Below are 27,409 nucleotides of genomic sequence, written 5' to 3'. Positions count from 1 at the left end.
ATTCTAATAAGAAGTACACTTTATTATTATTATTAATAATAATAAGGCCTCCATGGAGTCAAAAGACTCATCGTGGAAGGTTCTTTCTGAGAAACACAAGTCTATCAAGATACCAAGATACTTGTTTCTCAGATACCACTCCTTAAATGCATTGACCGTTCTCACTCTCATCACTCTATCAAGCAATGCATTCCATGGTTCAACCACCCACCATGCAAAGAAACCACTCCTCACCCTCTTTCTCACAGTTTCCTATTGTAACTTCCAGGGATGGCCCCTTGTCATGACTCCTTCCCGCTGTTCAACCAAGCAAAAGAACTCCCCAATCAACCCTGTAACCACCTCTCAACAGTTTAAAAGTCTCAATCATATCACCTCTCCTTCTATCCACCAAACTCTGCAGTCCACACTCCTTCAGCCGATCCTCATAACTAACATCGCACAGCCCTGATACCATCTTTGTTATCTGCCTTTGTACCGTTTCCACAGTTAATTTATCTCCTTCAAATCCTGGGGGACCAGATCTGAGAACAATAGTCTAAGTGTGGTCTGATTAGAGCCTTATACAATGGAATGATAATCCTTTTATCTCTGCAGGTCAGTGTCTTTCTCATTATCGTAGCAATCCTCTGTGTTACCTTCACCACCTTTGCAATATGTCCCTTAAATTTCAGGTTTCTATCGATTGTCAACCCCGGATCTCTTGTCTCCCCTACTTCCTTCAATTTAACTCCTCCCATAGAGTATGCAGCATCCCATCGATGTGTCCCAAACCTCAAGACCTCACATTTTGCTGCATTAAACTGACATTCCCATCCATTTGCCCATCTATCTAGCTTATTCAAATCCTGCAGGGCTACCACATCTGCACTATTAATAATAATCCTTCCCAGCTTCGCATCATCCGCAAACAACTGAATATCCCCTTGCAATCTACGGACAATGCCATTGATATAAAGGTTAAACAATATATGTCCCAGTACTGAGCCCTATGAAACCCCACTTGTAACCTTCTGCCTCTTTCAAATTGCTCCACCATACACAACTCTCTGATACCTATTGGATGGCCAATCCCGAATCCAGTTGACCAATCTGACATCCAAACCCATGTGCTGCAACTTGAATATCAGCTTATCATGTGGCACCCTGTCAAATGCCTTTGCTAAGTCTAGGAAAATGGCAGTATATGCCTTTCCCTCATCTAATGCTCTTGTAACTTTATTATAAAAGGCTAGCATATTGCTAAAACAAGAGCACCCCTTCACAAATTCATGATGAGTCTCACAGATAACATTACCATCATCTGCCCAATGCTGTATACGGTCCTTCACTACTTTCTCCAAGATCTTACTAACTACTGATGACACGCGAACTGGCCTATAATTAGACACTTACAGTCTGCTATCGCCCTTATGCAATGGCACTATCTTACCTTCCTTCCATTCCATGGACACCTTTTCTGCAGCTAGACTTTCATTGAAAAGCCAGGTCAAAGGCACTGTCAGTTCCCTAGCACATTCTCTCAAAACTTGTGGTGAAATATCATCCAGTCCCACAGCTTTACTGATATCCAGAGTACTCGGTATTTGAAACACACTCTCCTCCTGCAGCTCTAAACCTCGAACCTGCACTATCCCTTTAGTATTCAAATTGACTCCTCCAGGATGAAATACTCCAATAAAGTGTTCATTAAACAATTCTATTATGTCCTCTGCAGCAGTCACTCTATTCCCATTTTTATTCATTCTTCCACAGTCATTTCTTCTCCTACTGGCCACATAGCTAAAAAATTCACTAGGATTTTCCTTTGATCTAAGGGCGAATCTTCTCTCATATTCCAGTTTCGCCTTCCTTACCATACTAGTCACTCTCCTGGCCTGCATCTTCTATTCACCCATATCCTTATATCTCTTCCATAGGCTCTTTTTCACATGCAGTTCCTGTTTAATATTGTTTGTCATCCACTTTACTCCAAATTGTGTCCTCTTCTTCACTCGTGGAATAGAGCTTACTATTGATGCTAACAAATATTCCTTCACAATTTCCCAAGCACTAATGATATCCCAGCCTTCCAATTCCTCCCTTCATGAAACTTCTCCAAGTTGACGTCTAAGACTATTATAATCACCTGCTTTATAATTCCACATACGTTCCTGTCTTTTTGATATTCCTGCAAGTCTATTCATTTTCCAAGTCAAAACCATATGATCACTCTCTCCAACTGGTGGGAGAGATGTCAGTTATTATAAACTCTTCTGATGCTATGACCAAATCCAAAACTCTTGAACCTCTTGTTCCCTCTGTTACATGTTGCCTAAGACATTTGTCCCTCAAGAATTCTAGAAATTCCATTCCCTTATTGTTACATGCATCTTCCTCTACCCAATTTACACTGCTGTAGTTAGAATCTCCCATAAATCATTCTTCTTTCACTTGCCACGCTCAACTGTATCAACATCTCCTGGTCCTCGCCCTCTGTGCTCCTTGGTCTGTAGCGACACCCTACCAAATATCCTGTCTTGCCCACCTCCATCTCATGCCATATGCTTTCAAAATCATTAGTGTCACAGCCTTCCAAAGCCTCCACTCTTAGAGGGCATAGGCCGTCACAATCACTCGTGGAATACAGCTTACAATTGTTGCTAACAAATATTCCTTCACAATTTCTCAAGCACTAATGATATCCCAGCCTTCTTGCAAGAATTCAAATTCCTGATTGAATTTGAATTCTTGCAACTTTTTCAAGCTTTAACTACAATTCTAATAATACTTGTACGCTAGTAATAATATAATATGACTCGGTTTATGCTGGGGTTAAATTCCTGAGATTTCTGGTGTAAAATGTGGCAAAAATATAATGGGGTGGGTAAATACATTAGGTACCATTTCAAGATTTTCAGTAATCAATGCAAAATACATAAAAAAAAAAAAAAAAAAAAAAGTTTTATTTTATGAAATTTGCATATTGAAAATTGCATAATGTTTAAGATGATAAAGTTTAAGAAAAAGAAAGGAAATTTATTGTTTAAATTGAATTAACACCTCTTTACTTCATTTCAGTATCATGATTATTTCCATAATCTGTTATGAGGTCTACACAATTTTGGCAATGCAGGCTCCCCAAATTTTAGGTCTTTGTCTACCTCATTCAATATTCTCTTATTTTCTTCAACTCCTTCACAATATTCCCACCAGTTATATACTCAGCAGCCCATCATTGCCTTCCAAAATTTCAAAACCCTACACTTTGTAATATTGAACTGGTAGTCTCATTTGTTTACCATTCATACATTTTCAATCAGTTACAAATTCACCTCTAAAGCTATGCCCCTCTTCTTTCAGATTGTTCCCAACGAACAAACTCTTCCTGTTTTATAATTTTATATAATCAGTTGTAAAACATTTGAATTTGCACATACTTTTGTAATTTACTTAGTATCATGCATCTGCCAAATGAAGTTTATCGTTTTTTTCACATCTATGAATGGTTGTAAGCCTATTATGATATAGATTGGATCTTCATTGAAGCATCTAAAATTCTCTCCATTTTCTTTCTTTCTCTGCCTACAGTCAAGTATGATTCAAAAATAATTAAATTGGCTTAGCTCAATAAATTAAATCATGAATTACATTAATGTTATTCTTAATTCTTTACATTTCATTTTTATTATATTAAGAACACTTTTGAACAGATTTTTCTATGTGAGGAAAAACACAACTGCAGTGAAGGATGAAATGATTTAATTTTATCGAACATTAATTTACACACAAGTATTTCATTTTATGTTTCACAAAACATCTTCACCAGGTAGAGGAAGAACAATGCAAAATTTAACTAACAGAATTATTTTTACACAATATTCCTACCAGATAAACTTCCAGAGTTTTAAACCTAGACACAAGTGACATTAGATGTCACATGTGTCTAGGTTTAAAATTATAATACTATTAAGCATATAGGTTTAAAATTATAACACTATTAAGAGTATGAAAAAAAAACAAAAAATCAGCCAGCCTGATTGGTCGAGTGATTAGCATATCCACTCTGCAGCCAAAAGGCTGCAGGTTCGAATCCTGCCATGGGCATCGATGTTTGTGATTGTCTGTGAAAATATTAGTGGTGATGGGCAGTAGATGGCATTGGTGTAGTTGCAGTTTTTTGTAGTTGGTGGAGACAGAGCTGGTAGGTGCTCTCCCTCAATGAGTCTTTGGAGTCCCTGTAGGTGTCACGTAATAATAATAATAAAAGGTACCTCAGAACATGTTCTGAGGTACCTTTTCCAAGAATTATCAAGAAATTTCAACTTGCTGCCATTTTAAAACCTATCAACCAAATCCATTAGTTACTGCCCTTTGCTAAAGATAGTTTATCCATCAGAGAATTTATCATTGTGATTAAGATTTGGATGAGGTGATAAAGCACTTTCTTTGAATAAATGTTCAATCTTGAAAATGCTTCTATGCAGCAAAGTTTTGACATATCCTATGGTTTTCCATAGGATCCCATGGCAGGCATCAATTCCATGCATGGCTAATCTGTACTTATCATATTTAATGAACTAAACGTAATGTTGATGTTTTGGAAATAAGTTTTTGGATTCAGTAGCCTGTTTGACTGAAGCAGGACAAGTTGCAGGAGCATGAACTTGATAAACACCATATAATTGCAAAAGAGAGAGAGAGTGAGTGAGCTTGTCTTTAGAAGGAAGCAATAGCCAATGGATTTGGTTAACTTCTAAAGTGGCAGTAAGATGCAATTTCTTGAAGACCCTTGCTGCATGTTCTGATCTTTTCATGTGGAATAGGAATTCTGCAAATTTTACCTGATTTGAAGAAGTGGAGAGAACTTTATTTATTTATTTATTTTTTATTATTATGAGACACTTAGCAACTGCTCCAAGGCATAAGAAGTTACGTGCAATGAATGTCATTAGTGCATGGGAAGCTGGTCAGGGAGTGTTTGAGCAAGGCAGTATCAAACTGCATACCAAGGGTCAGGAGGATAAACCAAGTAGGGATTAAGTGGATGAGTAGCAATATAAAGCAGTAGCTGCAAAGGAAAAAAACATGGAAAGAATATAAACCAAAAAGTGATCAGTATGCTCATGCCTGATATAAGGCACAAGCAAGAAGAGTAACAAATATGGTCAAGACAGCTAAATCAGATGTTGAAAGAAAATTAGCTAAGCAGGCTAAATCCAAAAAGTTTATTTTGCTATGTAGTAAGAGAAAAAATGATTATGGAAAGATAACTTTACTTAGTGCTGATGATAAGAAAGTGACAGAAGCAGAAGAAATAGTTCAGTTACTAAGTGATCACTTTGCTAGTGTATTTGCAAATGATATATCATGTGGACTAACTGCAGATCTTTAGTTGTTTGCTGATGATGCAAAGCTGGGAAGATTTATAAATAGCACTGCTGATGTTAATTCCCTTCAGGAAGATTTGAATAGACATTTTACTTGGACAAAAGAGTGGAGTTGTAGTTTTAATATCAATAAGTGCAAGGTGTTGCATTTTGGAGTGCAGAAATATAAGACTGTGTACTATATCGATGGTGCTGTACTGCAGGAAGTGGATGAGATTAGAGATTTGAGAGTGATGGTTGACAGTAGACTGAAGTTTAGAGTGCATATCACTAGTGTTGCACATCGTAGTACTGCTATGATAAGAAGTGCTCCAACATGTAAGGATAAGGAAGTGGTTGTGCCACTGTATAAGGCACTGGTCAGACCATACTTGGACTATTTTGCTCAGATCTGGTCACCTGGTTTTCACTGATGTGGAGACATTGGAGAGGGTCCAGAGGCGAGTGACTAAGACACTATCAGGAGTTTGGAATGCTAGATATGGAGAGAGGTTGAAGAAATGTGGATTGCAGAGTTTGGTGGATAGGAGGAAGAGAGGTAATATGAGAGAGACATTTAAGTTAGTGTTGGTGAAGAGGGGTGTGAGGAGTAGATTTTTTACATGAAGAATTGTCAGCGAATGGAATGCATTATCAGAATGTGTTATTAATGCAAGGAATGTTTAAGATTTTAAGATTCTATATGATAAATATGTTGTCAGTTGAATGAACTTCCCATGATGAGTCTGTCAACTCCATGGAGGGTGTAATAATAATATCATCCAGGCAGTGACTTTGCATTTACTGACATGGCAGAGACTGATGTGAGAATTGAGGTAGATGAACTGGAGGTACTCAGTATATTGAAAAATATCCATGTGAATACAGCAGTGGGCCTGGACAGTATGTCAGCTTGTGTTACAAGAATGTGCAAGTGAACAGGCAGTGCCTCTGACGAAGTTGTTTATTCTGAGGCTCAGCTCTGGTAAGGTTCCAAGGGAGTGGAAAGAGGGTAAGATGATTCCATTACATAAGTGTGTGTGTGCCAAGACAGAAATAGCAAATTTTAAACCAATAAACATCTGGAGTGGTGGTTGAAGCATTGGAAAATTTGGTTAAAAATAAAATTCAGGAATAGGTGGATAGGAATATCAGGGACAATAATTGATAAAGGTGAGGTGATATAGATGTCTTCCAGGATGATTTAAATAAATTGGCAATGTGGGAAAAGGACAATGGTTATCAATTTAATGCTGTAAAATGTAAGATTAATGAACTTTAGGATGAAAGAATTACATACTTTCTATCACTGATGGTACTAATTACAGGAAAACGATGAAGCTAAAGATCTGGGAGATGATGGTGGACAGAGATTTGAAAATCAAAGGACATATTGCAACAGTTGGCAAAATATATCAAAGGATCACTTTGATTTTTGAAGAACACATTGACAAGTAAAGATAGGGAGGTTATTATTCCTGTTTATAAGGCTGTGATTTGGCCGCAAGCTGACTACTGTGCATAGATTTGGTGACCTGTGTTTCTAGGGAACTGCGAAGTGGTGGAAAGGATTCAGAGACAAGTGACCAAGCTTATGACAGGTCTGTGGAATGTTCCTTATGAGGATAGATTGAAGGTGTGGATTGCAGAGTTTAGCTGACAGATGGATTAGGGATATGATAGAAACTTATAAGTTACTAAAGGGATTCTATAAGATTTATGCAAAAGAAATTTTCAATACATGGGGAGTAGGGGAAAACAAGGGATCAATACTTGGAAGTTGTCTGAGAGTGTGGTTAGCAAGTGTGTAGAGACTTTACTTGGAGAGTGGTGAATGAGTGGAATGAATTGCTGGAGATGGATTGTGAGTGCCCTAGTAGTGAATAAGTTTAAGGAGATGTATGATAGTATTGTGTTAATGGATAGTGTGGTCTTCCACAATGAGTCTTTTGACTCCATGGTGTACCCATATAAATAATGTTTCTGTCATATCTCCTCTCCTCTGTCTATTCCTTAAATTTAAAGACTGTAATTCCTCAATCTGCCTCAAAATCAAAATTAATAAAAATTGGAAAAAAAATCCTGCCTACCCACAATATTAAGGTACTATAAGTTAACAACTTTTTGTGGACAAGAGTTGCAAAAAACAATCGGGATATCACCCTGTGCATTTCCTTTTCCAGTTGTCATTTCAGTCACTTGCATGTGGATCTATCCAACTATCTATCCATCTCTTTAGAAAACAGGTGACCATATCTGCATGCAGTACTCCAGATTTGCTCAAAGTGGAAGAATAATTTTCCTTTTTTTTTTTTTGCACATATTCTTCTCAACAGTGCAGTTACCCAATGCAATAACTTAACTAAGGACCTTTAATTAGGGACCACACTGCTAAGGGGTCTCTTAACAGTGTGGTCCCTAAAATTAACTTACTGTCTACTATAACTACCAAGTTTCTAGTTTCATTGAATACCTAATACCTTCAATACATGCATTGAATACCATTGAATTTGCCGGCCTGGCTGACCGAGTGGTTAGCATATCCGCTCTCTCCAGCCAAAAGGATGCGGGTTTGAATCCCGCCATGGGCATGGATGTCATGATTGTCTTTGGAAAAACTAGTGGTGGTGGTCGGCGCTAGATGGCATTGGTGTCGTTGCAGTCATTGGTGGAGAGTTGTAGAGCAGATGCCCTCCCTCGATGAGTCTTTGGACTCTCTGGAGGTGTCAAATAATAATAATAGTAATGATACTCTGACTGCAATGTTCTTCATCCACATTGCATAATCATATATTTAGAGCATTAAACTATCACCATTAACATTTTTCCATAGAATTAGTTGTTCAGGTTAGATATGTCCTTATCACTTGTCCAAACTTAGCATCATCAGCAAATGAATAAGATGAATGTCATTGCATGGTATAAGACCTCCCTGCTTATTGGTGGCCTGAAGTGGCTTGAAAAACTTCTGTGTTTAGTTTCTTAAGTAGCACTTCTGGATTATGTAAAAAAAAAAAAAGAAAAAAAAAATATATATATATATATATATATATATAAAATTAATAAAAATTGGAAAAAAAATCCTGCCTACCCACAATATTAAGGTACTATAAGTTAACAACTTTTTGTGGACAAGAGTTGCAAAAAACAATCGGGATATCACCCTGTAGTCAATCTTAATATCACTGATTTATAAGTTAAACAATAACTGCCCAGTACAGAACCCTGTAGCACATCACTGTTCTTCTCTTGGACTAAGCATTGCATTCTGATACCTTTTGTAACGAAATGCTATCTGCTGCATTATTGTAATATCTTCATTTATTCTTTATTAATAAATAGCAGTGCGCGCTTTTCCTCTCATAATCTTTCTCACTTACTCTACTGCATATTATGTTAATCCACCTTCTGTATTTACTTGTCGTATGCCTATGAACACTGGAAAATTTATTTGTTAGACTGTGCCATCCAATATATCAATAATCGACATAAGACTCAATAAAACGTCTGGTATATCTCTCTCTCTCTCTCTCTTACTAGCATAAATTCCTTCAACAAAGTTTATATAAGCAGTTTAATTAAGTCGTTCTTAAGTAATTAAACTGCGCTTTTAATGCCTTAGTTGTTTCCCATTCACAAGTCTGATTATTTTTTGAAACAGTGCATTGTAAAATAAAAGATCAGGCACCACTCTTTTAACAAATAATTAAAACACATTTAGTATGAAATATAGATGAATCAAACGATAGGGAGATTGCTTTCTCTACCCATCCATAAAATCTTTAGCATAAAATTAGAACCGTTTTGCTTCAACACTGAACAATCTCTTTAACTCAAAAACTTATTTACTCTCTGCTTACAATTCAACTTATTAAAGTTAATAAGTTGAATTTATTAATGATTTGTTAAGTAGTTTTTACAAATTTGATATCAACTTCTACAGTGGCGGATCGTGAAGTTTTGAATGGGGGTGCTGCCTATACAAAATAATTTTAAAAAAATTATTTTTTCCTAATCAGTAACCAATTTATTAATTAATAAATCTACAGATTTATTTATTAATAACTTGGTTGGTAATTAGGAAAAAAAGAATTTTTTAAAATTATTTTGTATAGGCAGCACCCCATTCAAAACTTCATGGGCCGCTACTGAACTTCTAACATGCCAATTAACTCTCTTATGGACACTTCTTATTACTATTAAACTAATTCTTAACAGTCCATATATAACATATCTCCTAGATTATAAGAGAAAATGTACAAAAGGATGGAACTTACAGAGGCTCTGTATCACACATTCAGTCAAGAGTCGTGCACTAAAGTTTTTATGGCTTTTCTTTTATCTAGAGTTTTAAGCTTCCTTCAGGAGTGTCTTGCTTCAGCAGTATTATGTCGGGATATTGGCGGGTTTTTGGACTGCAATCTGCGGTACTCGAATAGCACATGCAAGAGGTTTCTTGCATGTAAATAACAAGATTATTTACAGTTCTAACGAAACTTGACCTCTGTAAAATTGATGGAAAGCCTTTGGTATTTCTAGGCTACATCGAATTTTACAAAGGCCCACCCCCTTTATGAAAAATTTTTAAGACATGAAAAATTTTTTTCTTTAATCTGTTTCTGTCTCATGCTTTCTGTGGGTCAGACAATACTCAGATTTGTCTTTTAATTTTGAGGAGGGAGTGCCGTCAGCCTGACCTGTGAGCATCTTCTTGATGCGACTGGCACTGTGACTCATGTTTGATATTATCCCTCAGGTAATTTACCTCTTTATGATGTCCTGCTCTCCTTCTAATTCTCCCATTGCCTGGGCGGTGAATTTTATTACTACTTCTCTCTTTAATGTTTACTTAAATGGCATTCTTTAAATTTTTTTATTCTGGCTTCTATAACTTCTGTCTCATTTGCCACCACCTTGACACTCGAGATGTGAAAGGTCCCCCCCTTTTTTTTTACTTGTTCAGTATCCCTAACAGTTGGGGGATCAGGCAAAGAATTTTCCCTGTCTTTTTGATCAAATTTTCTTTTTTCTTTTGCTCCCCCTTTTCTATCTGGGAACAGTCGCTTGTGTTATTCTCACCAATCTCTTTGTTAGCGTGACGTCCTTGGGTATCTTTCTTCTGGGCAAACTGCGTAATACCCATTATGGAGATTTTCTTTTTAGAGAAATCGCAGGAGAACCTGTGTTTCTCTAAAATGTCAGTTCCAAGTACTATCTTTTCTGTAGTTCTAGGGGTTTCTGGGAATATTAAAAGCTCTGGTGAGATGGTCAGCTCAAAACCAGCCAGCCACATATTTACCTTAAGTTTCTCTGAGGCATGAACAGAGGAGTTTGCAATTCCATTTAATGTGATCGGCCTTTTTAGCATAGTGATACAGTTGGGCACCAGATATTTCAGCTTCCTAAATAAAGACCCGGTAATCACTGAAACTTGGGAACCAGTCTAGCCAAACTTTACACTGTAGCCCTCTTATTTTTCCTTGTATCATAGTCATAGATCCTTCATGCTGATTTCCAATGTTTCTCTGCATTCTCTTTGCACCTCGTGTGATGGCGGAGATTTTTTACCATATTAGATTCCCATTACATCCTTCTATTTGAGTCTCTTCTACTGCTATAGCAATTTCTGGCAATGCGCCCAAACTTATTACATCTATAGCACTGAGGTTTTTTCATCCTGTTTTCTTTTCAGTACACTCTTGTTTAGAGTCCAGCTGTTCCTTGGAGGTTTTCTTGAACTCCCCTAATTGGTTTAGAATGGAGTAGAGTTTCTCCATCAAGGGCTGCTGCAGTCTTTCTACCTCTTTTTTTATATAAGAGTGTATTTCTTCCATGTTAAGAGACTCTGCAACCATCAATCTATTGTGGTCTATTTTATTTACTTCTGTGGCCTTATTATCCTCTTTTTCTCCCTTCAGTTTGTCTTTACTTTTTTCTTTAGAATTCCCTGGATTTTTCTCTTTCTTAACCTCTCTCTCTTTTGATCTGACACTTCAGTAATGTTGTGTATCTGGCTGGCACTGAATTCAGGATGAAGATCGCGTAGCCTTTTTTCTTTTATGGCCTGATGGCATTCTTCTAAGGTGTTTATTTTCCTTTTGTACGCTGTCTCTTTATACTCCTCTTTTACTCCTAACCAGAATTGGTTGAATGCTGCCCAATCAAGATGGCTCTTCTCCTCACTAGACATGCTCAAGCTAGTGAGGAGTTACTATTAGCTAAAGTGAGCAGTCTATTATAATAATCAGCGATGGATTCTTGCTTTTCTTGTCTGCATTTTTGGAGCCTCCACGGGTTCGGCCTACGCTTTTAACTTTGGAAAACTGAGATATCAGGGTATCCTTGAATTTATTGTATTCCAAAGTGTCTCTCAATATGGGAGAGGAATACAAAAAATTCTTGGCCCTGTCAATCAGTTTATTCCTTAAGATTATTAGAAACTGGAAGTCCAACAACTAGTTTCCGACGTTCCTCAGCTCCTCTACAAACTTGAAGAAAGACAACACATCATCGTGGTCCTCTCCAGAGAATTGAGGGATGATTAGGTGAGGATTCACTGTTATAAAGAATTCTACATCCCCTCTCCCCCATCGTTGTTAGTACTAGTGGCTCCCAAGTTACTGCTGTTCACATTCATGGTTCTTAAAAAATTTTCTTACACTATATATTTACACTTTCTATTTATTTGCTTGTTCTTTATTTACAAAACCGTTCCAATCAACTATATTTTTATTTTAATTACTGTGGATTTTATCCTGTCGACCGTGTCATTGTAACGAAATGCTGTCTGCCGCATTATTGTAATATCTTCATTTATTATTTATTACTAATTAGCAATGCGTGCTTTTCCTCTCGTAATCTTTCTCACTTACTCTACTGCATATTATGTTAATCCACCTTCTGTATTTACTTGTCGTATGCCTATGAACACTGGAAAATTTATTTGTTAGATTGTGCCATCCAATATATCAATAATCGGCATAAGATAATTAAACGTCCGGTAGATCACTCTCTCTCTTACTAGCGTAAATTCCTTCAACAAAGTTTATATAAACAGTCGTTCTTAAGTAATTAAACTGCGCTTTTAAATGCCTTAGTTGTTTCCTGTTCACAAGTCCGATTATTTTTAGAAAGTGCACTGTAAAATAAAAGATCAGGCAGCACTCTTTTAACAAATAATTAATACACATTTATTTACATTAGAATGAAATATACATGAATCAAACGATAGGAAGATTGCTTTCTTTACCCATCTATAAAATCTTTAGCATAAAATTAGAACCGTTTTGCTTCAACACTGAACAATCTCTTTAACTCAAAAACTTATTTACTCTCTGCTTACAATTTAATTATTAAACTTCTAGTTTACTCGCAAAGAGGCTAGCTAACTCTGTTAAGTCATTTTTACAAACTTGATATCAACTTCTAACATGCCAATTAACTCTCTTATGGACACTTCTTATTACTATTAAACTAATTCTTAACAGTCCATATATAACATATCTCCTAGATTAGAAGAGAAAATGTACAAAAGGATGGAACTTACAGAGGCTGTATCGCACATTCAGTCAAGAGTCTTGCACTAGAGTTTTTATAGCGTTTCTTTTATCTAGAGTTTTAAGCTTCCTTCAGGAGTGTCTTTCTTGAACGGTATCAGTCAGGATATTGGCGGGCTTTTGGACTGCAAGCTGCAGTACTCGAATAGCACATGCAAGAGGTTTCAGCATATGGGCAAATTCTCCTCTGGATCCTACTTCAGGAACTTCTAGTTCTAACTGCTGACTTCTCTGCTTCTAACTGCTGCTACTTCTGCTACTAATTGCTGATGACTGTGCCTCTAACTGCCAATGACTGTAACTGCCACTGACTGGCTCTCTTCAGTAACAGCTCTTCGCCTTTGCTCTCTCGGCTCTCCTCTGTCAGTAACTGGACCTGGACACTCCTCTCTCGGCAACTGGGCCTGGACTCTCCTCCTTTGTAACTGGGGCCTTGCCTCTCCTTGTTCTCTGCTGCCACTTCTCTTGTTCCGACTGTCCTCTTGCTGTGGTTCTGACTGCCTCTCCTCTGCTGATGACTGGAAGCCCCTTATGCTCGGCTCAGTCCCTTTTTATTTTTCCATTCTCCAGACCTTACACTAAGGGTTGTAAACTGTGAAGAAAATCGGCATGACGCTTTCATCTTCTTTTAAGTTCGACCTGCTCTTTGTTCTCCTCCGTGCACTCTTTTGATCGTATTTTGCCAGGCAGCAGAAACTTCTCTAAAACTAGTGGGCCTCTTTGATATTTTCCTTGTCTTGTCGGGCAGCGGAAACTTCTCTAAAACTAGCTTTGAAGGTGTTAATGCGCAGAGTTTACAAACAACTTTCAAAACACAAACACACAAAAATTGTAAACAACTTTCTTGTGCTCTTTCACATATACAAAGCTCCGATGGCAAAGCATTGCCTTTGTTTTTGATGTTAAAACAGTAAATACAGTCACTTCCCATAGGGTTAACTACATTAATATTTAGCAAAATATACATAGAAACAATCAAGGTTATTTACAGTTCTCATGAGACTAGACCTCTGTAATATTGACATAAATATTTGATATTTCTAAGCTACATCGAATTCTATACCTTTCAGTTAGCCACTCTCATTTATTTTGCAAATTTGTCCCTCTGAGTTTGACAGGATTTATCATACAAGCTTGTTATACAAATGCCTTAGCAAGATTTAGAAGTATTGTGATATGTCTTCATCTTATCTAACTCTGCTGTCAATCTGTTATTGAATGTTGAATAAATTGCTAAAGCAATATCTACTTTTAACAAACTCATAGTGCCCTCCCTAGAGGATCCTAGTGTTGTCCACCAGCTCTGGATGCATTTCTAAGTTGTCCCTGTCTGAAAACTTGATGACTACACCAGATACTAATTGACACACAATTTGCTGAATCTGTCGTAACTCCACCCTTGTATATTGGAATTATCTATTTTGAGATTCAAGTGGAATCTCAAGATACCAGCACAGTGTTGTTATCATATCTGTTGTGACTGGCATATTTGAATCAATCTCTTGTAATAGCTTTCATATCTCTGCCTCTATTATTTCATTCCCCTGTCTCTGACAACCAGAGAGCTAATCAGTATGACTGAAATGGATACCTTACTTATAAAGTCTTACTAAAACACTTAACAGCTCAGCTGTTTATAGTAGAGCTGACACTTTCCTGCTATTTGCATTCACTAAGGATATTCTTATATCTTTAAGAATATCCTTAGTGAATTAATACTAATCTGATTTGGCCTTCCTCACTATGGCTGTCACGCTTGCTGTTTGTAATCTGCTCCTGAGCCTCATCACTACTTTTTCATGATATTAGAATTTTTTTTTTTTTTTTAAGTAGTTTGTGCTTTTAATTATTTTTTCATCATTTATCTCCTATGCAACTTATTCTCCAAGCTCTAGGGATGCTGTCAGATATTGCTTCCTTCAAACATTAATAACCTGCCTTTATAATTCCACATATGTCCTTCTTATTCAGAGCTTTCACCTTTCAAGTCAGGACTGTGTAATCACTGTCACCAGTTGAAAACATAATGGTTAACTCATTTATAGACAATAATAAATTTAGTTTAATCCTTTATCTCAGTGAGAGCAAACAAAGTTTGTGCCTGAAAATATCTTCAGGACTGAATATAGTGTTGTACTATGTTACCTAGGTAAGTAGTACAACACCAGGCAACTCATTGCAAAGGTGGAGCTACCAACACTCCTATCCCAGTATCTCTCATAATGCAAAACACATCTCCTTGTGGATATGTATGCTGTTATGCATTAAGGGATTGGCCACTGCCCAGACTAATTTCGACCTTTATTGAGGTCTCTTCAGTGGGAGCCAGACCCAGAGTTGGAGATACCAGGCAGAAGCAGTAGCAAGGTCATCTTTACCTATAGGAGTTGCCAAAAGGTTTGCCACCTTTTTTTTTATTAAATTACTCTGGATTTAGAGAACGATGTTTATCTCAGTGAGAAGCAAACAAAGTTTGTGCCTGAAAATATCTTCAGGAGATCCTGAAGATATTTTCAGGTGCAAATTTTGTTTGCTCTCACTGGGATAAAGGATTAAACTAAATTTATTATAGTCTAACCTAGTGAAAAATAAACTTTCAACACTTTTCATCATTCATAGACAGATTCTCAGATTATATTACCAGATCTAATGTTCTTATATCACAAGTTCCTTCACATGCTGCTTAACCATGCTACTGGCCAAGATGTATATATACGTCCAGGTCACCATGGATGTGAAGTGCATATTAAAATTGTAATATCATTGATATTACATTGAAATATATGATGGATACGAAGGTGCATGATGATGTGTATTTGATCCATAATGGCCGGTAAGGTGGTTAAGGTAGTTATACCAGAGTAATTCTATGAATTCTTTTTCCTCAACTTGGATGCTTTCTCTTCCTTCCAGTCTATAACCCCATCGATCAAATCATCCATAATGACATTTCTCATTGTATCCATAAGATTTATTCTGTCATTGCAGCTCATAGTCCTGTTGAGATAATCCTAGTCTGTAGTGGCATCCAGCTGTATTTAGTTTTGTTAATTTCTATCTCCCATCAAATGGCTTCAAACTTACTACCTGTATCATTCATACTACCATTGGAAATTTTTACTCCGGTTGGGTTTTCCAATCATTAACGTTCGTCATCCTTACTATCTTATTTGTCCTCCCTGAATATACTGAACTTGTTATGTTCTATTCCTGTAATGATATTCTCTGTCAGCCAAATATCACTAATGTCACTAATTTTTGGTCCTCTTTTGTCTTGCAATCTCTACTAATATTCAGAACACTTTACCTTTATTCCTGTTGTTTTTGATATTCATATATCCATTACAATAAAATATTATGCATAATAACTAAGATAATATTAATACAAAATGAAAAGAATTTGCCAGTAAATAAGGAGGGGTTATACAGCACTATAAGGCTTTCACTAGCCTATATCTCACTTGGTTCATAGGTCAGATTTGATCAGCTAGTTTTCAATACAGAGATGAAATGAATCACAGAGTAATCAAAATATAGTAATGTCAGTTATGAGGACTGCATTAGATGTAATTGACAGAGCTTAATAAATAGGAGGAAAAGAAGAGATAAGATTATGGCACACAGTAAGTTAATCTTCATCAAATAAACTATTTTTAGAACAATGTTGGAAGTGAGGAAAACCATGTTTGAAATTTACACAAATGTGTAAATTCCAGTGAAGAGTATTATTGGGAAGAACAGTTGAGTATATAGCTGTATTGTTTTCTTACTTCGTATATATTTGCTTCATATTTGACATGATAGAATTAATCGTTAGTTTATTTTAAATGTTTTTTATTTTATTTTTCTATCCATTTAGATTTCATACGAATATAGTTCATAATGGAAAGTTTGACTATAGAATTCCTTCAGATCCATTAATTTTCATAATGGAACTGCCCATATCTAATTTTCTGGAGTGTAATTTTGAAGAGTGTAGAACTTTCTATACCAAGTATTCTGAATTAACAATTCCTAATGAACGATTCAACAAGAATTTCAAAAATGCTCTCGGGGAATTGAAGTATTTACTAAAGTCATTTTTAACACCTTTTTGGATAGCAAGTGGTACACTATTAGGTGAGTTTAAATAATTCTTTATTACTTATTCACTTTGCTGTATAAAATTTGTAGTTGATGTCATATCTTATTAATGTCTGTCAGAAATCATATCAATAAAAATGATTATTATATTATAATATATTACACACACACACACACACACACACACACACACACACACACACACACACACACACACACACACACACACACACACACAGGTATCTCCATGGAGTCAGAAGAGTCACTGTGGGAGATCCATTATTCACACAGTAACCATTATTTACACAATTCGGTAGCTTCATTATTCACACAATACCTATCATGCCTCTCCTTAAACTCATTCATAGATGAAGCACTCATAACCACTTCTAGCAATGCATTTCACCCATTCACCATCCTCCAAGCAAAAAATCTAGTCTCCACACCCTTGTTAACCACACTCTTACACAATTATTTTCATGGGTGACCCCTTGTTCTCTCTCTTTTCCTGTCTCCCTTTAATAACGTCTATGCTTTTATCATGTCTCCATCTTTTTTGCCTATCAGCTAGTTTTGATGCCCACAGATCTATCTATTCTCATAGTGAGCATGCCATAGCTCTGCCACAATCTTTCTCACTAATTTTTTTTTTTTTTAAGTTGGGGCCCATATACGTGAGGTTGGCTGGTCAACCTATAGTACATTAGTACCATATATGGGTAGTGGGATGGAAAAGGAGAAACTTGTTTACATTTAATTTAAAAGCCTGTATGTTGTAATCCTTGGGAAATATGTCAGCAGTACAGCAGTAGCAGGGATGAAGGAGGGAAAAGAAACTTGTTCTGTAGATTTCAAGGTGTACTCTGAAAGGATGTTGGGTGGCAGCTGTATGTGTTTCAATGGGCTTAATACAGAGTGGGGGGGAATTATTGATGCTGTTTTGGATGAACATTTCCCATGGAAATATTTATAGACTATACAAATTGCAGAGACCAAACGTCTATGTGAGAGTGAGGGTAGCAAGTTGGTCAGAGATGGGTCATTTACCAATAACTGCTCTCCTCTGTATTGAGTCAAGCATTTTGAGGGAGCTTTTAGGAGCCCCACTCCAAATGTGAGAGCAGTATTTGATAGTTGGGAAGATTTTTGATTTATATAATGTTAACAGCTGTTTAGAGGTGAAGTAACAACTTGAGCGAAAGAGAAACCTATTTTTTGGAAGCTGAGGATGCAATTGTTGTGATGCGTTTATGCCAGGAGAGGCTTGATGTCAGGGTAATTCCAAGAAGAGAAATCTCATCTTGTCTGGGAATTTGAGTATTATCAAAAATAATGCTGGGGGAAAATGGTTCTTTTTTGTGAGAGATAAGACAGAACTGGGTTTTACTAGCATTGAAAGTTGACGAGGCTATCTGAGACCCATTGGAGGATGGCTTGGAGGTCAGAATTAATGGCAGTGGTGGTTGATGCTCTGTGAGTTAAAATGATTTGTGTAGAGTAGGGTTTGTCAAATGAAAATGAGGAGTGCAATGTGCTGTTGTTTGCAAAACTGTGTATTGGGTTGGAGGTCAACTGAAGTAGGTCATTGATATACAGAAGGAAGTGGGTTGGTGAGAGAACTGAACCTTGTGGGACCCCAGCATTAGTTGGATGGTGAGAGGATAGGGAGCCATCTACCATCACACATAATGTGCATCTAGACAGGAAACTGGCAATCCATTTGCAGAAATCCTGAGACAGTCCATCATTTCTATCACTTCTTCAGTTTGCTTAATAAGCCTTTGTGCCAGACCAGGTCAAAGGTTTTAGAGATATCAAGTGCAACTACCTAGGATTTGCCAAATTTCTCTATGGCATTTGTCCTGTGATGGGTGATGTATTAGAGTAGATCTCCTGTTGATCGGCATTGACGGAATCAGTACTGGTGATTGCTTAATAGCTGGATACCTTCAAGGTAGAATAGGAGTTGAGAGTTGATGATTTTCTCCATCACTTTGGATAGGACTGAAGTGAGTGAGATAGATAGCAGTGATTTGTCACCTTTTTTAGGAATGGGTTGAATATAGGCCAGCTTCCAGGCTTTGGGATATATACCAGTGGAGTAAGAGAGTATGTACAAACGGTATAGGATAGGAGTCAGTTCTAGTGTACAGATCTTCAAGATGATTAGAGGAATGCCATCAGGGACAGGGGACTTTTTTGTGTCTAATATAGACAACAGGTTTATGATCTCTTTTTTGCAAAAGGATATAGGGGGCATTGTATGTTGGGCAGTTGGAATGACTGGAGTATATTTGCCATTGTTGATTATGTGTGCATTAGAGGCAAAGTGTGAAGCCAGGAGGTTAGCTTTTTCTGTGGGTGATGTTGCACTTGCCTCTGGATCCTTTCTATCACTTAGTCAAAATGTGGTCTTATTAAAGCCTTATATAGGAGAACAATTAACCTCCCTATTCCTGCTTGTTGTTGTGTTCAACAACCACATAATCTGATGTTCTGTTTTGCTAATTTTTCAATATGCGAGTTAGTTATAATGTGAAACTTGCTAGTAAATTGACATTTCGTCTGACCAGTCTGTATGTTTCTCAGTTAAGTGAGGTACCAAGAGAGTAGAAAGAAACAAAATACTTCTGTTGTACAATGAATGCTATAATTGGGTGCCTCTATCTTGATCAGATAGAGGCACCCAATTATAGAAATATAATTGGGTGCCATCTTTGCTTTTTAGAAAAAAAAGCTCAGGAATATATGAATGGGAAGGTAGGCCTGATTTTAGTAATTTCTACTTTTTTTATAATAAAGCAATAGCTGGCATCAATAATGGAAATGACTACATGATGCTGCTGTACTTTTAAAAGGCATTCCCCAGATGCCACATGGAACTCTGAGCAAATGGGGATAGACACAAAGCTGATGATATGGGTAAGGGTGGCTAATGGATATATATATATATATATATATATATATATATATATATATATATATATAGTATAATAAGAGTCTTACAACTGCACAGCTTCCAAGGGAGCAGAAGGAGGGTAAAATTGTCCAAAGCATAAGTGGTGATAAGGCTGTAGCTTCAAATTATAGGACAATCTGTATATCTGGAGTTGTGGTGAAGGCACTGGAAAGATTGTTGAGAAGTAGGTGCAAAAATAAGTTGATAACAGCAGTATTCTCTGGTTATCAGCATGGGTTTGTTAAAGGGAAGTCATTTTTTATTAACTTATGTACTATAACAAAGGGATAAATACCATGGACAGGGGAGATGCATATGCAGTGGTGTACTTGGATTTTTTGTTTTATTTATTACTATTACATGACACCCCCAAGGAATCCAAAGATTCATCAAGGGAGTGCAAGTACTCTACAACTCTTTGTCTCCATCACTCACCAACTACACTGAATCACATCATTTACTGCCCACCACCACTACTAGTATTTTCACAGATGATCACAAACATCCATACCCACAGCAGGATTCTAACCTTTTAGAATTACAGCCTTTTGGCTGGAGAGCAGATACATTAACCACTCAACCAACCAGTCTGGCAAAAATTTAATGCCGGAAGCATCCAGGGTTCCAAGGTGGTTGCCCTCCCAAGTAATAAGTGAGCTCTGGTTTGCTTAACTTCAGTGATCAGACGACACCGTGCTTTCAAATCAATCTGGCCACTAATTACAAGCCGAACCTCAGCCCAGCACAAACAGGCCTTCACTTGGCAAAGCAGCAGACAAGCCAGCAGAGCACCTAGGCTTATGTTATGCAATACTAGCACACACCTGGGGTGGGCATCCCCCCCCAAAAAAAAAGAAAAAAAAACACTAGAAAATATTCCAAAAATCTTTTTCTAATTAAAATTAATTATTTTTTTATTTATGTTGTGTAGGGTCTTCTTTTCTATACTACTTATGAATTAGCGGTAACATAAGGTGGGAATACCCTATAGCTCTCGGGAATACCCCATGATCACCAGTTCATGGGTTTCTTGAATTGGCGATCACTGCAGATGCTCAGTCATAGGTCATATGCAATGCATAGTGTCTATTCTCAAATTGTCTACTCAACTTGCCCTCCTCTAAGATTAAATCTTGATGCTCCCCCTCCCCCCAGATCAAATCCTGAGTGCATCACTGGGATGGTATGCACTTGGTGGGGAAACTTTAAAGGAGGTAGAAGAGAGAGAAGAGAAGAGATCTGCACGTGGTGGTGGAGGACAAGAACTTGAAATTCAGGAGCCACATTGCACAAGTTGTGAAGATGTTACATCAGATAATGCCAATGATGCAGATTACCCTGACATGCAGAAATAAAGAGGTTATGATGCCATTATATAAGGCCTTGCTCAGCCCTCATATGAATTATTGTGCACAGATTTAGTTGGCGGGTTTTCATGGTAACAAGGATATATTGGAAAGGGTCCAGAGAAGATTCTCAAAGGTGGTCAGTGGCCTTTAGAATGTGGAGTACGAGAACATAATGAGAGAATGTAAGTTGCAAAGCCTTGTGAATAGGAGGAAGCGGGGGGTTATGATTGAGAGATATAAGCTAGTCAGGGTTGTTGGTAGTTGTTGGTTTCTTTAAGTATCCATTTTATTTCAATAATTTTTGCTTTCTTATTCAATTTTAACTTGTTTTGTTTGGATAATTAAAAAATATTTATTTATTTAATTTAAGTCTGCCTGCAGATCACCTGTCTCATCATTGTGGACCACAGGTTGAGAAACACTGATCTAGATAATAACAGGTTTATGAAATGCTCCCTATGAGGATAGACTGATGGTTTGTGAGTTGCAAACTCTGCCTTGGATTTTACATAATTGACATTATTACAAAAAATTTGCAATACATTGTAGGAAGGGTGAAAACAATGGATTACCCCTGGAAGATGTTAAGAGTGTAGTTATCAAGGATGTGAGGACTAATTTTTTTTTTGCATGTGGAGTGATGATTGGGTGAATAAGTCACTGAAGTTAGTCTTGATGAATGAGTTCAGAGGTATGATAAGTGCTCTGTAAATAATGGTTAGTGTGAGTTTCTTGTGATGAATATTTGACTCTATGGGGATACCCAAGAAAATAATTTTTAGAATTCTAAGTGATACATGAAAATATATCATTCAACAACTGAATACATTGATTATGACAAAAGCAAACTAGATTTCAAGAGCCAAACAGTACTGAAGTAAGATACCTCTCAAATGGATCAATAGTAGTGTTAGTGTATTCTCTCTCTCTCTCTCACACACACATGCTTTATGGAAGTAAAGTGTGGCAAAAGGAAAAATTGCAGTGAAAGCTTTTTGTGTTTTTGCGGCACAAAGACATCAAGGGTCATACTGTGCCAGAACACAGGTCATAGCAGTACATATGGTAATTGGTTAGTTAGGACAATCACAGACATCCATGCCCTTGGCAGGATTTGAACCTGCAGTGTCTTGGCTGGAGAGCGGATACCCCAACCAGGCTGGCACAGTGAAAGGTCTAATACTGCCACTATTTGTTGGTTTTTTTAAGTATCCATTTTATTTCAATAACTTTTACTTTCTTACTTAATTTTAATTTGTTTTGTTTGGATAATTAAAAAATGTATATTTATTTAATTCTGCCTGCAGACCACCTGTCCCATTGTTCCAGACCACAGGTTGAGAAACACTGATCTAGATAATAGCAAGTTTATTGAATGCTCCCTATGGTGGTTTGTGAGTTGCAAAATCTACCTTGGATTTTACATAGTTGACACAATAGTTTTAAACAAGGTTGAAAATTTGAGCCATACCACTTACAGGATGATTAGCTACCACTTACAGGATGATTAGCTGACAAATGTAGTATCTGACCTTCATACTGCTAACAATAGCGGAAAATGATTAAATATATTTAAAGTTTTTTATAGAATTAGAATAATGAGACCAAAGAACTTGCACTTTACTTCCATAAAGTATGTGTATGTGTGTGAGAGAGAATACACTGATGCTACTATTGGTCCATTTGAAAGATATCTTAAGTGCTGTTTGGATCTTGAAAAATATAATGAAATGTAATTCCTAAAATGTATACAAAAAAAAAAAAAAAAAAAAGCACTTGCATCTTGACAAATCATCTGTGCAAGTGCCAATTTTTGGATATTTATCCAAAAATTGGCACTTGCAAGTGAAAAGGATAAATATTTATATTGCTTTGAATATTTGAATTTTAGATTTTTGTATCTGTAGTAATAAGTTATTATGTAATTTACAGTTTCTTCAAGAAGTACTTATTTGATTATAATAACAACGGAATAATTATTATTATCTGAGACTTCTAGGGAGTCAAGGGCTCATCAGGGGGGGGGGGGGGCTATACATTACCTGAACCAGTAATTATAAACTTCCTTTAAACTCATTCACACTAGATGCACTCACTTTAAGAGGCAAACCATTCCACTCATTAGTCTACTTTGTACAGACTGGTAGATCAGTTAACATATGTCTTGAAGAACATAAAAATTACACCCGAGATTGTCTATATGGCAAGTTGGAATTTGCAGATCATGTTTTGGTCACTCCTTCACATAAGATCAGATGGAGAAAAACATCTTTATTACATAGAAGTCATTACAGATTTGAAAAGCTATTCTTAGAATTAGTATCAGCTATGATGCACTCTCCCAGCCTTAATAAGTATGGTTGCATTAATTCACCAAAGTTCTGGGAGACTATCATTTTAAGACCTAATAGCTGGACTTCTCTGAATTAATTTTGTAGTTATCTGATCCATAGAGGGCACAGCATAAGGACATTAGGTATCAGTTTCAATTTAAATTGTTTCTACAATTACTTGTTTAGTGCTTGGTTTGAGAGACACATGGTTTAGCGGCTGTCACAGTTGTTGTGCTCTTATGATGCTGGGTAAAAAACCATCAAATATTACTAAGTTCAATAAATGTTTTTCCTGTTAAATGTTTTCCTGGTGTTAGTTATACTATTAAGCTTTATTATGAGTATCATAGTGTATCCACTGCCTTTATCTAACTCGGCCATAACATTGTTATAACATATGAGCAAACTGCTAAACGTGACCTCCCTTTAGTAAACACATGCTGTTCCTTGCAGAGTATATGCTTGACAGTCTACCCATGACTGTATGTGGGTTCTTACCAACTTCTCTAAAATCTTCACCAGATACTGATAGGTTGGTAATTAACATAATTGGTAACAGAGAGAGTTATGGTAGAAGAGGAGAGAATAGGAACAGTAGAAGAGAGGGAATGAGAGAGAGAGTTATGGGAATGATAGAAGAGGAGAGAATAGGGCGGGACACTGCATACTCTATTGGAGGAGCTATACTGAAGGAAGTAGGGGAGACGAGATCTGAGGTTGATGATTGCTAGAAACCTGAAATTCAGGGGACATATTGCAAAGGTGGTGAAGGTAACACAGAGGAGTGCTGCAATACTGAGAAGGAAGCTGATAAGACCACACTTAGACTATTGTTCTGAGATTTGGTCCCCAGGTTTTGAAGGGGGGTAAATTAACTATGGAAAGGGTACAAAAGGCGGATAACAAAGATGGTTTTAGGACTGTACAATGTTAGTTATGAGAATTGGCTGAGGAAATGTGGACTGCAGAGTTTGGTGGATAGAAGAAGGAGAAGTGATATGATGGCCCCTGGAAGACAGCTTCGTCTTCCAGGGGCCATCCCTGGAAGACGAAGCTGTGAGCAAGAGGATGAGGAGTGGTTTCTTTGCATGGAGGGTGGTTGAACTGTGGAATGCATTGCCTGATAGAGTGGCGAGAGTGAGAACAGTCAATGAGTTTAAGGAGTGGTATGATAGACTATGTGTTTCCTAGGAGGGACCTCCCATGAGAGTCTTTTGACTCCATCGAGGCCTGAATAATAATAGATGCATCAGTTTTTGTATCACTTTTGTACAATGGAACTATCATACATTCTTTCCTTCCTGTGGTTTCTTTCCTGAGCTGAGACTCAAGTTATACAAATGTGTCAAAAGCCTAGCTAATTTGATTGAACATGCTGATATTCATCTGTCCCTATTGCTGAATTCGTATCCAGGTGATGTAGCAGCTCTTCAACCTCATTACCATGTACCTCTAACTCTTCACCCAGCATAGTAGTAGCACCGTGCACCATGTTTCATATACCTAGTTGATATATATTAGCAAAGTGAGCACTCATTAATTGAACAATCTCATTAGCTTTTGACACTAGAGTATCATCTGCATTCCCTAAAGTTTTCTTCCACATTCATTCTTTCTTTTACTTGTGGCATAATGATAAAATTCTTCCAAATTGATTTTAGGCCTGCATCAATATATCTCATAAATCCTCTCACAATATTCCTTAGAGATTATGTTCTTCTTATGGATGTTCTTATTATGGGCGGCAGATGGCATTGGTGTAGTTGCGGTTCAGTGTGATTGGTGGAGAGAGAGAGTTGTAGAGCTTGTGCCCTCCCTCGATGAGTCCTTGGGCTCCCTGGAGGTGTCATGTAATAATAACAATAATCAGGGCATATGCACCAGAACAGGGGAAAGAAGACATTAAAACCTTTTTACAAAGTACTGCAGAAAGTCATAGATAAAAGCAATATACCAGACTATAACCATTACCAGGGGATTTGGCTGGCTGAGTGGTTAGCATATACACTCACCAACCAAAAGGCTGCGTGTTCGAATCCCACCGTGGGCATAGATGTTTGTGATTATCTGTGGAAAAATTAGTGGTGGTGGTCGGCGGTAGATGGCATTGGTGGTTTGAGTGGTGGAGATGGAGCTGTAGAGCAGGTGCCCCCCTCGATGAGTCTTTGGACTCCCTGGAGGTGTTAAATAATAATAATAATAATTTGCTTAATATGGTTTCATATCCATTTCACTCCCACCCTATTTATTCTCCGAATGCTAGGGATGCATTCAGATATTGTTTCATTTAAGTACTTTTTCAAAGATTACATGCATTGCTGATCTTTCCCATTCAGTAACTAATACCAAAGACAGTGTTCTCCTAAGGTGGTCATAATTTGCGGCTTTGTAGTTCAGCATGTAACCTGTTCTAATTGAAACATCTATATAATTATCTACTTCCCAGGAAGATATGACATGCCTCCTTCTTCATTCAAATGCAAGTAGTAAATTCTTTATTCAAGTGTAAGCAAAGTTTACACTTAAGTAACTTCAGGACTGGGCAACTCGTATATAGAGGTCTGTGACTTCACATCACTTGCCTTAGTATCCCATAATGCAAAGCATATCCTTATGGATATGTGCGTTGCATTACTCAGACTGATTTTGACCCTTACTGAGGTCTCATCAGCGGGAGCCAGACCCCAGAGGTGATACTAAAGTTGAAGTAATTCACAAGTCATATTTCCATATACGAGTAGTCAAAAGGTGTCACACCTTATTACTAAAAAACTCTGGAATAGAGATAGATGGTGGAAGTTTTTCCAGTTGGTTATACTCTGAGTCTGGCTCTCACCGAGAGACCTCAATAAAGGTCGAAACTGGTCTTAACTCTTCCAATAATGCATAGCATTATACATTACATGTCCGTAAGGATATGTGCTTTGCATTATGGGATAGTAAGACAAGTGATGTGAAGTCATTAGCCTGTATATATGAGTTGCCTAGTCCTGAAGTTACTTCAGGACTGGGAAACTCATATAGAGAGGCAAACTTTGTTTGCTTACACTTGAAGTATAATCAAGTGGAAAAACTTCCGACAGGATAAGGAGTGGTTTCTTTGTATGGAGGGCAGTTGAACCATGGAATGCATTGCCTGAGAGTGGTGAGAGCATGAATGGTCAGTAAGTTCAAGGAGTGGTACGACAGACTGTGTTTTCTAGGGGTAGGCATCCCACGATGAGTCTGACTCCATGGAGGCCTGAATCATAATAACTCAAAAGTCCCAAACAAAGCACTACTATGGTATTAATGCTATGCCAAAAGAAATTCAGTATAAAATTTTACATAATTATAACACTATGTTTTTGGCCCTACGATTTCACTAGAAGTGTGATAACTGAAATATAGATATTGTATTCTATATTGTTGATTTCGATATACTGTTTTTATAAAAGGAAAATGTATTTATAATATTTCTCTGTTGCTAAAAAGAATTGTATTGCAACTCTGATTACAGGTTGGTACAGGCAGTGTAGTATAATCCCATACACTTCAGATGTTGATTTTGCTACTTGGGCTCACCTTTTCCAGCCTAATTTGACTGAATATGCTATGAAATCTCATACATACTTGAAACTCGAGCGTATTTATGGATTTGTAAGTTAGTAAATTGTGTTTTATTATATTTATTATTAAATTCAGCACATGTGTGGATAATCCCATTTAAGCTTTCTGGTATTTTGTATTCAAGAATTTAGAATTCCTTTAGAATTTAGAATTACTAGAAGAATGAAATTTC

The 27,409-nt window shown here is 37.0% G+C and overlaps 1 protein-coding gene across 3 annotated transcripts in view; it reads left to right on the top strand.

Moving 5' to 3' along the window:
- Positions 1–27,409, top strand: part of LOC150109444 (ribitol-5-phosphate transferase FKTN-like) — a 171,610-nt gene that overhangs the window by 76,045 nt on the left and 68,156 nt on the right. For all 3 annotated transcript variants that reach the window (XR_016549824.1, XM_090408350.1, XM_090408361.1), the window contains exons 4-5: positions 16,764–17,023; positions 27,128–27,267. Coding sequence is in view for 2 of the 3 variants with exons in the window: in XM_090408350.1 (XP_090264476.1) it covers positions 16,764–17,023; positions 27,128–27,267 (400 nt within the window). In the remaining variant the exon portion in view is untranslated. The remainder of the gene's footprint in view (positions 1–16,763; positions 17,024–27,127; positions 27,268–27,409) is intronic.

This window comes from Typopeltis vanoorti, chromosome 2 (genome assembly GCF_054136105.1).
Source record: "Typopeltis vanoorti isolate ZY-2024b chromosome 2, IOZ_Tvanoo_1.0, whole genome shotgun sequence".
Lineage (NCBI taxonomy): Eukaryota > Metazoa > Arthropoda > Arachnida > Uropygi > Thelyphonidae > Typopeltis > Typopeltis vanoorti.
The sequence above is the reverse complement of the archived record's forward strand: the minus strand, read 5'-3'. Positions and strand labels throughout refer to the sequence as shown.